The 13,633-nt window shown below is 35.1% G+C and overlaps 1 protein-coding gene across 1 annotated transcript in view; it reads right to left on the reverse strand.

Moving 5' to 3' along the window:
* The window catches only part of MDGA2 (MAM domain containing glycosylphosphatidylinositol anchor 2), a gene marked incomplete at its 5' end in the record, with an annotated part of 686,261 nt that overhangs the window by 143,900 nt on the left and 528,728 nt on the right, over positions 1-13,633 (reverse strand). The window contains one exon of the mRNA XM_006896016.1: positions 6,221-6,490. Coding sequence (XP_006896078.1) covers positions 6,221-6,490 — 270 coding nt within the window. The remainder of the gene's footprint in view (positions 1-6,220; positions 6,491-13,633) is intronic.

Genomic DNA, 13,633 nt, shown 5'->3' on the forward strand with positions numbered 1-13,633 from the left:
GTGCTATTGTGAAACCTATACTTGGACCAAGAAGCAGTCGTTAGAACAGAGGAAGGTAATACCGCATGGTTCAAAATTGGGAAGGGGGTATGCTAGGGATGTGTCCTATCTCCATACCTTTTCAACCTGTAGGTAGAGCAGATTATCCGAGAGGCCGGGCTCTATGAGGAGAAGTGTGGCGTCAGGATTGGTGGAAGATCTATTAACAGTCTGCGTTATGCAGATGACACAACCCTGCTTGACAAAACTGAGGAGGACCTCATGCACTTGCTGCAGAGGGTCAAGGACTGCAGGCTTCAGTATGGACTATGGCTCAATGTCAAGAAGACAAAGATTCTCACCACTGGACTAATTGGTAGCATCAGGATGGATGGTGAAGAAATTGAGATTGTTCACAGCTTCAGTTTGCTTGGCTCCATGATCAATACTCTTGGCTCCAGCAGCCAGGAAATAAAAAAATGTACTGTGATGGGAAAGTCTGCTGTTAGGGACCTCTCTAAAGTACTCACGAGCAACGGTGTCTCTTTGGAGACTAAGGCGCGCCTGATACAGGCCATGGTCTTTGCAATCACTTGTTATGCATCAGAGAGTTGGACAATGACTAGGGAAGATAAAAGGAGAATTGATGCCTTTGAGCTGTGATGCTGGAGAAAAGTATTGAATGTACCCTGGACTGCCAAGAGAACAAACAGATTCATCCTGGAGAGGGTTAAACCAGCCTACTCATTGGAGGCAAGGATTCTAAGGCTTCGTCTGACATACTTTGGACATGTTGTAAGCAGAGACAGATCCTTGGAGAGGGACATCATGCTTGGTAGGGTGGAGGGACAACGCAGGAGGGGAAGGCCCTCTATGAGGTGGATTGATTAAGTGACTGGGGTAGTCGGGATGGATGTGTCAGAGGCCATGCGATTGGCACAGGATAGAGTAGGGTTTAGGGCTATTGTACATAGGGTCTCTATGAGTTGCAAATGACTTTACGGCACATAAGAACAAAAACAACATGCATAAAAACAAAGTACATATATAAACCATGATGTATATGAATTATCATATGCAAATCAATACAGCTAATCCAGGAGACTGGGCTCTATGAGGAGAAATGAGGCACCAGGATTGGAGGAACACTCATCAACAACCTGCGTTATGCAGATGACACAACACTGATACAGCCTGAAATACAACATTGTGAGTGACAGAATACTATCCATATACATACAAGGACGAGCTGTTAATACTATTATCATTCAAATGATACTACTGTCATTCAAATATATACAATAGTAACTAAAGGCAAAGAGGAGGAAATATAAAGACTTATACCAAATTTTGCAGTCTGAAATTGATCAAATAAAAAACCAACTGGTAACTGGAATGTGAAAGTTGGGAACATGAAGAACCAATCATCGGAAAATACAGACTTGGTGATGGATAAAATAATAGAATTCTGTATAATCAATGATTTTTTCATTGCAAATATCTATTTAAAATAAACAAATAAATGTTGACTATGCAAATGGACCTCACCTGAGGAACCAAACTGATTGAACTAGACAAACACATTCCCCCAAAAACAAACCAAAAAACCTATCAAAAAAAAAATTTATACAGTAGCTACAAAATACTACTGCAACAAATCATAAAAGACCTAACTGAATAGGAAAATATTTTTTTCTTCATAAACAGGAAAACTGAACATTCTGAAAATTACAATCTTACCAAAAACAACCTACATGTCCCATACTGATGCTAAGCTCTTTCTCCAGGAGATTAAAAAAAAAGCAATTGGCAGTTTTATTTGGGAAAAAAGAGACCCTGATTAAATAAAGCTCTTCTAAAAATAAAAATAAAGTGGGAGGAAAATAACTCCTTGATCTCAAAACCTACTATACAGCCATAGTAACCTAACCAGTATGGTATTGGTACAATGGCAGACACATAGACTAATTGAAAATGGAGTAAAATTGAGAATCCAGTAATCAACAATCTACTAAAGTCAGTTAGTATTTGACAAAGAAACATCTGTCAAATGGGGAATTGACAACCTTTTCAACAAATGGTGCTGGCAAAGCCAGACATTTACTTGCAGAAAACGGAAACAGGATCCACATCTCACACCATATACAAAAAATCAACTCAAGGTGTATCAGATCAGATACCTGTGGATAAAGCCCCAAACCATAAAGATAATAAGAGACTTAAAAGACCTAGCCTATTATATATATGTTGTTGTGGTGGTGGTGGTGGTGTACTGTTGAGTTGAAACCAACTCATACCTGACCCTCCAGTGGGTTTTCAGAGGCTATAAACCATACAGGAGGAGACTGCCCACCTTTCTCCTGCAGAGCACTTTGTGGATTTGAACTGCATGCCTATGGGATTGCAGTACAACTTCTTACAACTAGGCCACCAGAGTTATGTTTCCAAATTTTAGCCAGAAATGCAAAATCAGGAGATGATGAATTTGAGGAATAGGATCTTCTAAAAATCAAGTCCTTGTATGTATCAAAACCTTTTTCAATAGAATGAAAATACTGGGGGAAAACATTTGGCAATTGCCTCTCAACCAGGGTATCATAGTGAAAGTTTACACAATTCTACAGGGCCTCCACAAGAAAAAGACTGCTAACCCAACTAAAAAATAAACTACAGACATAGAAAGACTTTTCATAGAGGGAGAGATTAGAGAGCTAAAAGACATGAAAAAAATGCTCAAAATCACTGGTGATAAGATGCAAATCAAAACCACAATGTGATACCATCTCTTCCTAGTAGCAGTGAAAAAGTATAACAGGATAGCAAATAATACACGTTGCAGAGGATCCAGAAAGACTGAAATTTTCATGCACTCCTGATGACATTACAAAAAAATACAACTGCTCTCTCTGGAAGGCAGTTTGGCATTTCCTCACAAAGCTGAACTTAGAAATTTCATGTTGTTTTTGTTGTTGTTAAGTGTCACCAAGAATAACTCATAGTGACACTATAAACAATACATCTGAACTCTGTCCTATCCTGTGCCAGCCTCACTATTTTTGATACATTCAAACCTATTACTACAGTCTGTGTTTACAGCTATTTGTCCTTGTTTTGATTGACTTCCAATTTGGACTCTACATCTAATTCTTTGACCATTTCCTTTATTCATAGGGTTTTCAGAAGCCTATTTCAGAAGCCTAACTATTTCAGAAGTAGTTGGCCAATCTTGCTGCTTTGGCTGTTCCTGTCCACTTGGGGACCTCTCTGGAATTTGACATACTGGTGTGGCATTTATTCAGCATCGCAGCAACGCACAAGTTACTTCAGTACAGCAAACTGACAGAAAAGTGCTATACTAATTAAAACAGTGAGAAACACACAATAGAGATAAGCCAGCTACAAAGTAATAAATGTATGACCCAGCTACTCAATTACTAGGAATATACCGGAAGGAAATCAGAACTGGGATATGCTGATATGTACACCGATGTTCATAGCAGCATTATTCACAATAGCAAGAAAATGGAAACACTTCAAATGTCCATCAACAAATGGAGAGATTAGGAAATTGTGGTACATTCACCACATAATGAAATACTTTGCAGTACTATGGAAATACAATTTTGTAAAATACTACATAACAGAAGAGTCTAGAGAGTGTTATGCTGAGTGAAATAACTCCGTATCCTATGGACTTATATTAAAAAAAATTACTGTGAAAATAGAAGGATAACTGAGAAAGTGATGTATAAATGTTCAAAACCGGAAGAGAAAAATGAAAAGGGGGCAGAAAAAAGTGGGAGGAAAATTACTAAAACAGCAGATGGATAGATGGGAGGGTGAGGAATAGGAAAGATTCAATGGGGACTTGAAAAGATGGAGTGTTAATAAGAATAGATCAATAGTAACTAATTATGTAAAATATAATGTATATTAATGATTATATAAAACACAATGTACCAGAATGAAACACAATGCAAATGAAAGATTGTGTAAAACAATGTACATGTATGAAATACAACATATATGAATGACTGTATGAATACCAATAAAAATACGGGAAAAGATATTTGCAATGAATAAATTACTTGTTGCATAAAATTATATCATGTGATCTCCAGCTTTACTTCTTTCACCTACATCATATTTTCCAATTACCAGCCCTCCTCCTTTATTTCTAACTTTTGCAATCAAGTTGCCAATTTTTATTAATGCATCTTCATTGCATGTACAATCATTTTCAGATTGCAAAAGTTGGTAGAAATCCTCAGTTTCTTGATCTTTGGCTTTCATGGTTGGTGCAAATATTTGAATAATAGGTGTAGTAATAGGAATGAATTCTTTGTATTTGTATGGAGAGTATCCTACCCTCTGCAGCCTTTTATTGAGATAAATTTTAAATTGCCTTTTTTGACAATGAATGCCACACCATTTCTTCAATTTGTCATTTCCAGCATAGTAGATGATGTGATTGTCTGATTCAAAATGGCCAGTACCAGTCCACCTCCCAAAGCACTGGTGGCTTAAAGGTAAGAAATTGTGTTGCCAAAGCAAAGTTACATGGTTTGAAACCATCAGCTGCTCTGTAGGAGAAAGACAAGCAATATGCTCCCATGTAATTTACTGTTTCTGAAAACCTATTGGAGGGTCAGAGATGAGTCAGTTCTGACTTGATGGTGGTATACAATAACAAGACTATCTCAGCTCATTAATATTTAGAATGTTCTTGGTCTTTACACAGTCCATTTCAATTTTTACAACTTTTCATTTTCTTAGAGTCATGCTGCATTACATTCTATGGTCCAATTATTATTGGATGCCTACAGCTATTTCTCCTAGCTTTGAAACTTTCTACATCAGCAAATGACGGTCTTTTACTAGGTGGAAGCTTGACTCCTTCTCTGTCATTACATTAGAACCTACTTTGAACCTGCAACCTGCTTTTCTCCTGTCACATTTTGACTGTCTTCCAATTTGAAGGACTCATTATTGGGCATTATAACCAATAATTTAGTTTTTCTGTTGTCCATAGAATTTTCAGTCTTCTTATTTCTAAAGTGCATGATCAGATCTATGTCTTAATCTGTCTTTAGTTTGGAAGCTAAGAAGCAGTATATTTTTGTTACCAATATGTTTCAGGGGGAAAAAAAGGCTCAGCGCAGAACTGATATAACTAATAAGCATGGTTTAGTTAAGCTTTAAAATGTATAATCAACATTTTATGATTTACTTTTAGAAAATATATTAAACCCCATTTGTTTTTCTTTTGTTACTGTTGGTAGATGCCATCGAGTAAATATGACTCATATCAGCTCTATTTTCTACATAAAGTTAGTTATACTCATTGGATTATATATGGCAATAAGAGAAAAAAACTGCATAAAATATATCATACACAACAAAATAGCAATAAAAAGTACTTCTTTTAATGTAGTTCTAAACTCTAGCTCAAAATATGCAGAGTTTAATTTTTTATTATAAAAATAGCTATGAAATATGAAAAATAGCTTAAGAGGTACTTAAGACTATTTTCCAGAAGGTGCATCTAAAGGATTATGACAATAAAGATACGGATACTTTTCTCTCCTAGTTTATAATGTTAGTTACAAATTGATTGGTTTCTATGTAATCATTTGTGGGTCTTGAAAAACCAGGGACAAAATGGTGATTCATGGAATATTCATAATGAATAACTAAAGGTATGAATATAAAGATCAAAGAGAGGGAAGAAAGAACATTATTCTTGCAGATGAAGTAAGGGATTTAGACTTGCAGAAGGAAAAATAAAACTCATATTAATATCTGAAATTTCATCTAAGTTAGTCATTATCAGTTTTTATTACTCTCATTACTGAAATACTCTAATAAAATTCATAGCAACTGCTAACTTTAATTCAAATAAATTTCAAAGTTCAAAGGCAAACATCTTATCTGCTCAAACATATACCTTCATTAGAACAATAGAATGAGAACACTATGTACTTGTACAGTGCTTCCTTTTCCATGTTTATATGAATACTGGTAGGACAGTGAGTGAGCAGTTACCTCTTACTCAAAATTTAACCTACTAGATATTCAAACTCTACCAGCTACTCTATGGAAACTGTAGCGCTCTGTTCCCATAAAGATAACAGCGTTTAAGAATGGGTTGAATAGTGGTTACTAGCAAGTTGGCACAGCCACAAAAATACTTTCATCTAAAGAGAAATACATAAAAAAAGCAAAACATTCGGAATCCTACCGGTAACAAGAAAGCTGCATCTCCCTGCTCCGGCTTCGTTCATAATGCTACAATTATAAATTCCATAGTTTTCATTGGAAAGACTCTTCACCGGATACTCTGTGTACTCCTGGGAGTCAAACTGACCAGTCCGTAGTAGTTTATTGCCCAAACGCCACTCATAGGTCAGCACCCGGATTGGATAGGCTCTTAGGACCCGGCAGCTCATCGTGACACTTCTGTCCTGACCTTGTCGGATTTCCAGGAATGCTGGTTCCACAGCAGGAGGATCTTTAAAAAAGAGAGAGATTAACACGTATAAAGGATATGGTTTTCAATAAAACAATAGCTATTATCTTTGTAAGAAGATGATTTTTTAATAAATCAATCAGCAATGGGCTATAAAGAAGTTTAACGGATAGGTAGACAAAGCTATTTAAATCTAGAAATTTCAATCTATTTGGAAAATACAGTTGTCTGACTGAGAAATGAACATCAATGATTTGAAAGAACCCAAATGAACAAACAAAATTATTTTTTATTTGCAAAACTAGCAAAATTTCTAGTATCTTCTCATAAAAAAAAAAAAGCCAACTTGTCTTAAACCTTGTTGGCAAGTGATAGCCATGAAATGAAATGTAATGTATGACTTCCATAATCCTTCAGAGACTCTGAGGCAAATGACTGAGTTGGTTATGGTGGACAAACATCGTTGCTTCAGTCCTTGGGATCATGGGTACGTATAAAAAGAAAATGGGAAATTACATAAATTTATAAATTATTTATATGGATTGTCCAAAATCCACCTATAAAACTAAAGCACACATTATATAAATAATACACAGTGTAGTGTATTTTTTAAAACCACTAAAATTATTTATTTATATGGTATAACTTATTTTTCTTTCTTAATTAAATTGTGCTTTATTAGACATAACCATTTTGGGTTCTGATAATGTTAAAAGTCACCAAACAATTATCTCATAATTTTCTCAATAAGCTTTTTCTTAATGATCCTTGAGTATCATAAGAAATAGCAATACAATTTGTTCAGTCAAGGCTATATATATATGGATGTGTATGTGTATGTATATGTGTATAGTACTTTTTGAGTTGTGCAGTATAAAACCTGCACATTGCTACGCATTGGTTGGCCTGGCCAGATACTGAGAAGAATAACCACAGTTTGAGTTTGAGCACTTGCTCCATATATTCTAAGAATATATAAATCACAATTAAGAGACATTACCCCTGCATATACATTATGGTTTAGCATTTAGCATTAGGTATTTAAACACTTGAATTCTAAAACTGACATATGAATAACATTTGCAAGATAGCAACATGAACAACATTATCAAGATTGGTCAGGTAAGTCATCTCAAGGAAGTATATAATTTGACTTGTGTATTTTAGCAAAGTAAGAAAAGGTTAGATGAATAAGAAATGAAAGAATGCATTCCATGTAAAAGTATTACCACTTGCAGAGTCAAGAAGGCATTAAAGAGATTTCAGATAAAAACAAATAGATTAGCATGCTTAAAAGGTTGGAAAGATGTAAAGATAGGAAGAAATGCAAAAACAACATTTAAAAATCTTGAACACCATGACATAGACTTTTTATTATTAAGAAATTAATCTTTCAGAGTTACAGAAATTTAGTTACTACAAGAACAAAGATATGGCCATTGAAATTAAATTGTAAATTGGAATGGCAATCAATAACACAGGAATCAAGTATATATATATATAATCTCCAGACTTTATATAGCGAATGAAAGTTAGCAAATTCCTCCTTTGAATAAATTAATAACTTTAATTGGTGTACTTATACTTAGTTATATTTTTGTGTAGTCGAAATTATATCACTTACCTGCTTGCTGTATATTTGTAACATGACATTTGAGTAAATATTACTATATAATGATAAAGCAATATTGATTTTCCTAAATAAATACTTTTTTTACCTTTTTGTTGTATTTGTTTAGGGAAACAAGTGTAATTGCTTATTTTTCTTTGAATTTTTTTTAAAAAATAAAAAAGGTAGTAAATGTAATTAATTGTACCTGACAGGCAAATATCTGAAAATACATACTCTCTTTTTTTTCCATGACAGGAAGCTGCGCTGTTATCCTGAAGGCATATGCTTTGAGGCCACATAACATCACAATAGGGCCATTGGTTAAGGGGTTGTTCTGCCAACTCAAAGACGAGCAGTTTAATTCACGATTTGTTCCACAGGAGAAAGACAGGCAGTTTCTTCCCTGATGTGTCAATTCATGTCATCTAGAATTTTCCTCTACTGCACAGACCCTCTTCCCTTCTGAACTTGATGTCCTTCTCTAAGCACTGGTCCCTCCTGTCAATATGCCCAAAGTATGTGAGACAGAGTTTTAAAATCCTTGCATCCAAGGACCAAGCTGGTTTTGCCCTCTCCAGGACAGACATGTTTGTATATGGTATGCTCAATACTCTTCTCCAGCAACACAACTCAAAGGCATTGATTTTTCATCTGTGATTCTTATTGATTGTCCAGCTTTTAGATATACAGAAAACAATTGAGAAGACCATGGCCTGGATTATGTACACCTTAGTCTCTAGACTGATAGCGTGGCCCTTTAGCATTCTGGAGAGATCCTTGACAGCTGACTTTACTAAAGCAACTCATCTTTTGATTTGTGACTGCTGGTGCAAGATAAAATTGTTAACAATTTAATTTTTTCCCCTCCATTCATTGTGATACTGCTGAATGGCCTGTCGGTGAGAATCTTTGTCTCCTGGATGTTGAGATTCTATCTATATTAAGGATTGCAGTCCGTAAGCTTCTACAGCAAATATTTCCAGTTCTCTGTTTTGGTGAGCAAGGTTGTATCATCTGCCTAATGTAGCCGTTGAGGAGTCATCCTTCAATCCTGATGCTATATTCTTTAAAAAAAAATATCCAGCCTCCTGGATGATCTCTTCTGCATATAGATTGAAATGGTATGGAGAAAGGATACATCGTTGATACACTCCATTCTTGATTTTGAACCACACAGGGTTTTCTTGCTGTATTCATATAACAACTTCCTGGTTTAGGTATAGGTTTCACATGAGCACTATCAAGTAATCCGGGAATCCTATTCTTCTCAATTTTAGCCACAATTTGTTGTGACACATACAGCCAAATGCCTTTGCACTCAATCAGTAAAACACAAAAAAAGGCATTCTTCTGGTACTCTCTGCTTTTAGTTAAAATCAATCTGACATTGGCAATGATGTCCCTAGTGCCATTGCCTCTTCTAAATCCATCCTGTAATTCTGGCTTTTATTTCTCCATCATACTGTTCTAGTCATTTTTAGCTAATATTCAGCAAGATTTTGTTTGCATGTAATATTAGTGATACAATTCAATGATCCCACACTGTTGGATCTTCTTTTGTGGGAATGAAAATAAATATGGATCTCGCTGTCAGTTGGCCAGAGAGCTGTGCTCCAGATTTCTTGGCACAACCTGATGAGTACATCTGTTTTTTGAAATATTTCAGTTGGTATCCCATCAATTCCAAGGCCCTTATTTTAGGCCAATTCTTTCAGAGGAGCATAAACTTCCTCCTTTATTACTACTGCTTCTTTCCCTTTCGCTATCTCATGCAATTGTTCTATGTCAGACAATTGTTTTTGCTACAGTGACTCTGTATTCCTTCCATCTTCTTTTTTTATAATTATACCAGTTTATTTAAAAATTTGAATGCATTGCTTTTTACATCTCATTCTTCCAATTGCCTTCACTCCCCACTCATCATATTGTTTCATCCCTCTGCTTCCACCCCCCTCTACCTTGGATCCTTATACTCATTCTACAATAATGATTTTAAACAATATCTGTCTTCTTTTGATTCTTCCTGCATCATTCAGTACCCTAGCATCTTTAAGTAATGCAACTCAATGCTTGAATTTGTTCTTCAGTTCCTTCAGCTTAAGAAATGACAAGTGAGTTTTTCCATTTTTATTTTCTGACTCCAACTCTTTGCACATTTCACAATAATACTTTGTTTTGATTCCCAAGCTTCCCTTCAATATCTCTTGTTCAACTCTTTAAGTTCCTGATTTCTTTCCTGTTTTGATTTCTTGGCATTCTAGTGCAATATTCAAAGTCTCTTTTGACATCCATCTTAGTCTTTTCTTCCTCCTCTGGGATTTTAAATTTAAGTCTAATTTTTTCATGTCTAGGAGATTCAGTACACTCAGTTTTTAATGGCCTATAAAGACATCTACTAGTGTTAGATTAGAATTATTCAGTGTGATTTTATAAAGCTTACTAGAGTCTGAATAGGTCAGCATCTGTAAATTAATCATTATCTCTATCAAAAGATTGTGCAAACTACTTTGTCTCTAGGGTGGCTTCTTAACCACAGAAAGCTTACTCATTATGCCTCAATCAAGCTATCTATGAAAAAAAAAATCCTGCCAAGTTATAAAGTTCATTTTGAGTCTACTGAAGATTAATGAGCTCCACATTCCATCCCATGTACTACTCTGTGAGAAGGCTAGGCCTCTGCAGTTAAAATCAAATGGTGTGCTGTCAGGTTCTGAGTAAAAGAGATGTAAAGGGAGAGTTCACTATTATTATATAATCAGTTTTTGTTCAGCAAGCTACGTTGTAAATTTTCCATTTTTCCCCACAACCTCTTATGTGTGAAATACTTAAAAGTAAGATAATTTAAGAGAAAGCAAACCTATTTTTGTTTTCTTTCCCTTAATTAGACAAAACAACTGTAAAGTTTATACCATTACAATATAATAAATTCATATTAAAAATATTTGGTGCAAAATCTCAGTCAAATTATCTTCTACAACTATGCTAAAGAATTATGAAGATCATTATTAGGGTAATAAAACTAAGATATAACTAATTACTTACTGACTTTGAACATTTATTAAGTGTTTGGAAGCTACTACTACTTGTCTTGAAGCACTTACTGATGAAAATAAAAGACAAGAAGACTTCTATATAGTTTATGCATTAATGATGACAATAACAACAATAACAAAACTACCTCACAATTGGACCAATAAATAAAATAATAATAAGCTGAGAAAAGGCAGAAGATGCCAAGAATTTAGTTTTGCTTTGGTCAAAAATCAAAGCCTATGGAAGTAGTAGTCAAGAAATTAATATGGAAGTAGTAGTCAAGAAATTAAAATGTATATTATACTAGGTAAATTTGTTGCAATATATCTCTTTTAAAGTCTTTAAAGTCTTCTAAAACAGAGATGTCACAATGAGGTCTAAAGTAAGGATATTTTCAATCATGTAGATACTTCTTGGAGGCAAGTATGGTGATGTTTACATACTTAGGGAATGTTCATCCTGCATAATTACGGCAAGTTGCTAGGAAAAACTATTCTTTGGAGAACATTATGTTTGACACGGTAGAGGGACAGCCAACAAGAGGAAGACCCCTAACCAGGTGGATTGACACAGTGACTGCAGCAATGGGCTCGAGTGTAGCAGAGCTTGTGAGGTTGGCACAGGATAGAACAGGGTTCAGATCTATTGTTCATAAGGTTGCTATGAGCTGTACAAAACTTGATGGCACCTAACAACAGTACAGGTATGGAGAAGGAATAAGTAAGCCTATGGAGGAACTGATACATTTAAGAGTGATGTATTTGTTGTTGACAAAGAATACTGGCTACATCATGGGCATATTATCCAGAAGAATTGTTGCCTTTGAGCGTGGTGATGGAAAAGAGTTTTGAGTATACCATGAACTGCCAAGAGAACTAATAGGTCTGTCATGCAGAGGATAAGACCAAGTTGTTCCTAGAAGGTAAAGATTTTTGAGACTCAGTCTCACATACTTTAGTTATATAGCCAGGGCAAGCCAGTCTTTGGAAAGTGATACCATGTTTGGAAGGGTCAAAGGACAGCATAGGATAGGAAGACCCTGGATTAGATGGACTGACATAATAACTGGTGTAATAGGGTAGGTATGTCAGACAAGGAGATTGACCCAAGATAGAGCAGGGTTCAGAGCTATTATGCATAGGGATGTTATGAGTTGCAAGCAACTCAACAGCACATAACAACAACAACAAAGATCCACCAGCTTTTTCTTGGAAGAAAGATAAGCACTCTTCTCTGGTGTGATTAATGGGCCTGAAAACCTGTTGGCGAATCAGCTATGAATTGGTTTGGACTTGACAGTATATAACAATAATATAAATACTTGTATAAAGAAGATCCTAATTACTTGGCCTTGAGAAGGGACATTACAAAATATGCACAATTTAGGATCATTTCCTAAGCCATTGTTTCTGAAGTCAAATGTTTACTCAATAAAGTCATCCTCTGTGTATCACTTAAAGAGAGCTAGGAAAATTGTGCTTTAAGGATCACAAAATCCATTATAAAGAAGCTTGCATCCTTTAGTTGTGAGAAAACTGAAATTCAGTAAGATGAATGCAGCTGGCCTGTATATAACAACAGAAGAACACTAAACATATTTGAACCTAGCCTATCTTTAACAAGTCTGCTCTTTAAGCTTTAACAATGTGACTTCTCTAAGCACTACATTAGAATATGAATTAAATTCCAAAGAAACCATTTTATTGCTTTAAATAGGCACATAAATATTTTTGAGAATTGCTTCTGGGAACAAGATGATGCACAATAAGATTAAAAAAATAAAGTAAGAAGAAATAGTTCCTGCTAACATAGAGTTTACAATCTCTGAAAAGAGATAATATCTTAATGAAATGCATCTCAGTTCAATAAGAACAAGCAGTATTACTACATAGAAGGCAATGTCTGATTAATTACTAATGAAATTTTAAACTAAGTCCAAATTATTAAATAAAGGAAGGTATTAAAAAGGATGGGTTTGAAACATGTGGAAAAAGTACTTAAGCTTCTAGTTAAATATGAATAGAATTAAAATAGGCCTAAATAGCTAAGATTATAAGGGTTGATCTATACAACTTGTGCTAACATATTTCATATCATTCAAAATCAAGAAATAAGTGCATCAGGGAACTTTCTGCACACTTTTATAATCTATACGCCAACAGATAATTTGAGAGGATGGAGTTTTGAAGAAGAATGTGGCAGTAGGATTGGAGGAAGACTCACCAACAGTCGTATTATACAGATGTGATCCAACCTTGCTCAAAGAAACTGAGGAGGACTTGAAGTGCTGGCTGCTGAAGATCAAGAAACTGCAGCATTCAATGTGGATCTTATCTCAAGATTAAGAAAACAAAATTCCTCCTCACCAGGTCAATAGGGAGCATTATGATAAATGAGGATAAGATTGAAAATTGTTAAAGATTTCATCTTGCTTGGGTCCGCAATCAACACACTTCAGTCCAGCAGTCAAGAAATCAAAAGTCAAGTTGCATTGGGAAGATCTGTTTAGGACCTCTCCAGAGTGTTAAAGAGCCACGATA

This window comes from Elephantulus edwardii, unplaced genomic scaffold (assembly GCF_000299155.1).
Source record: "Elephantulus edwardii isolate Elephantulus edwardi_28Jun2011 unplaced genomic scaffold, EleEdw1.0 scaffold00179, whole genome shotgun sequence".
NCBI classification, from domain to species: domain Eukaryota; kingdom Metazoa; phylum Chordata; class Mammalia; order Macroscelidea; family Macroscelididae; genus Elephantulus; species Elephantulus edwardii.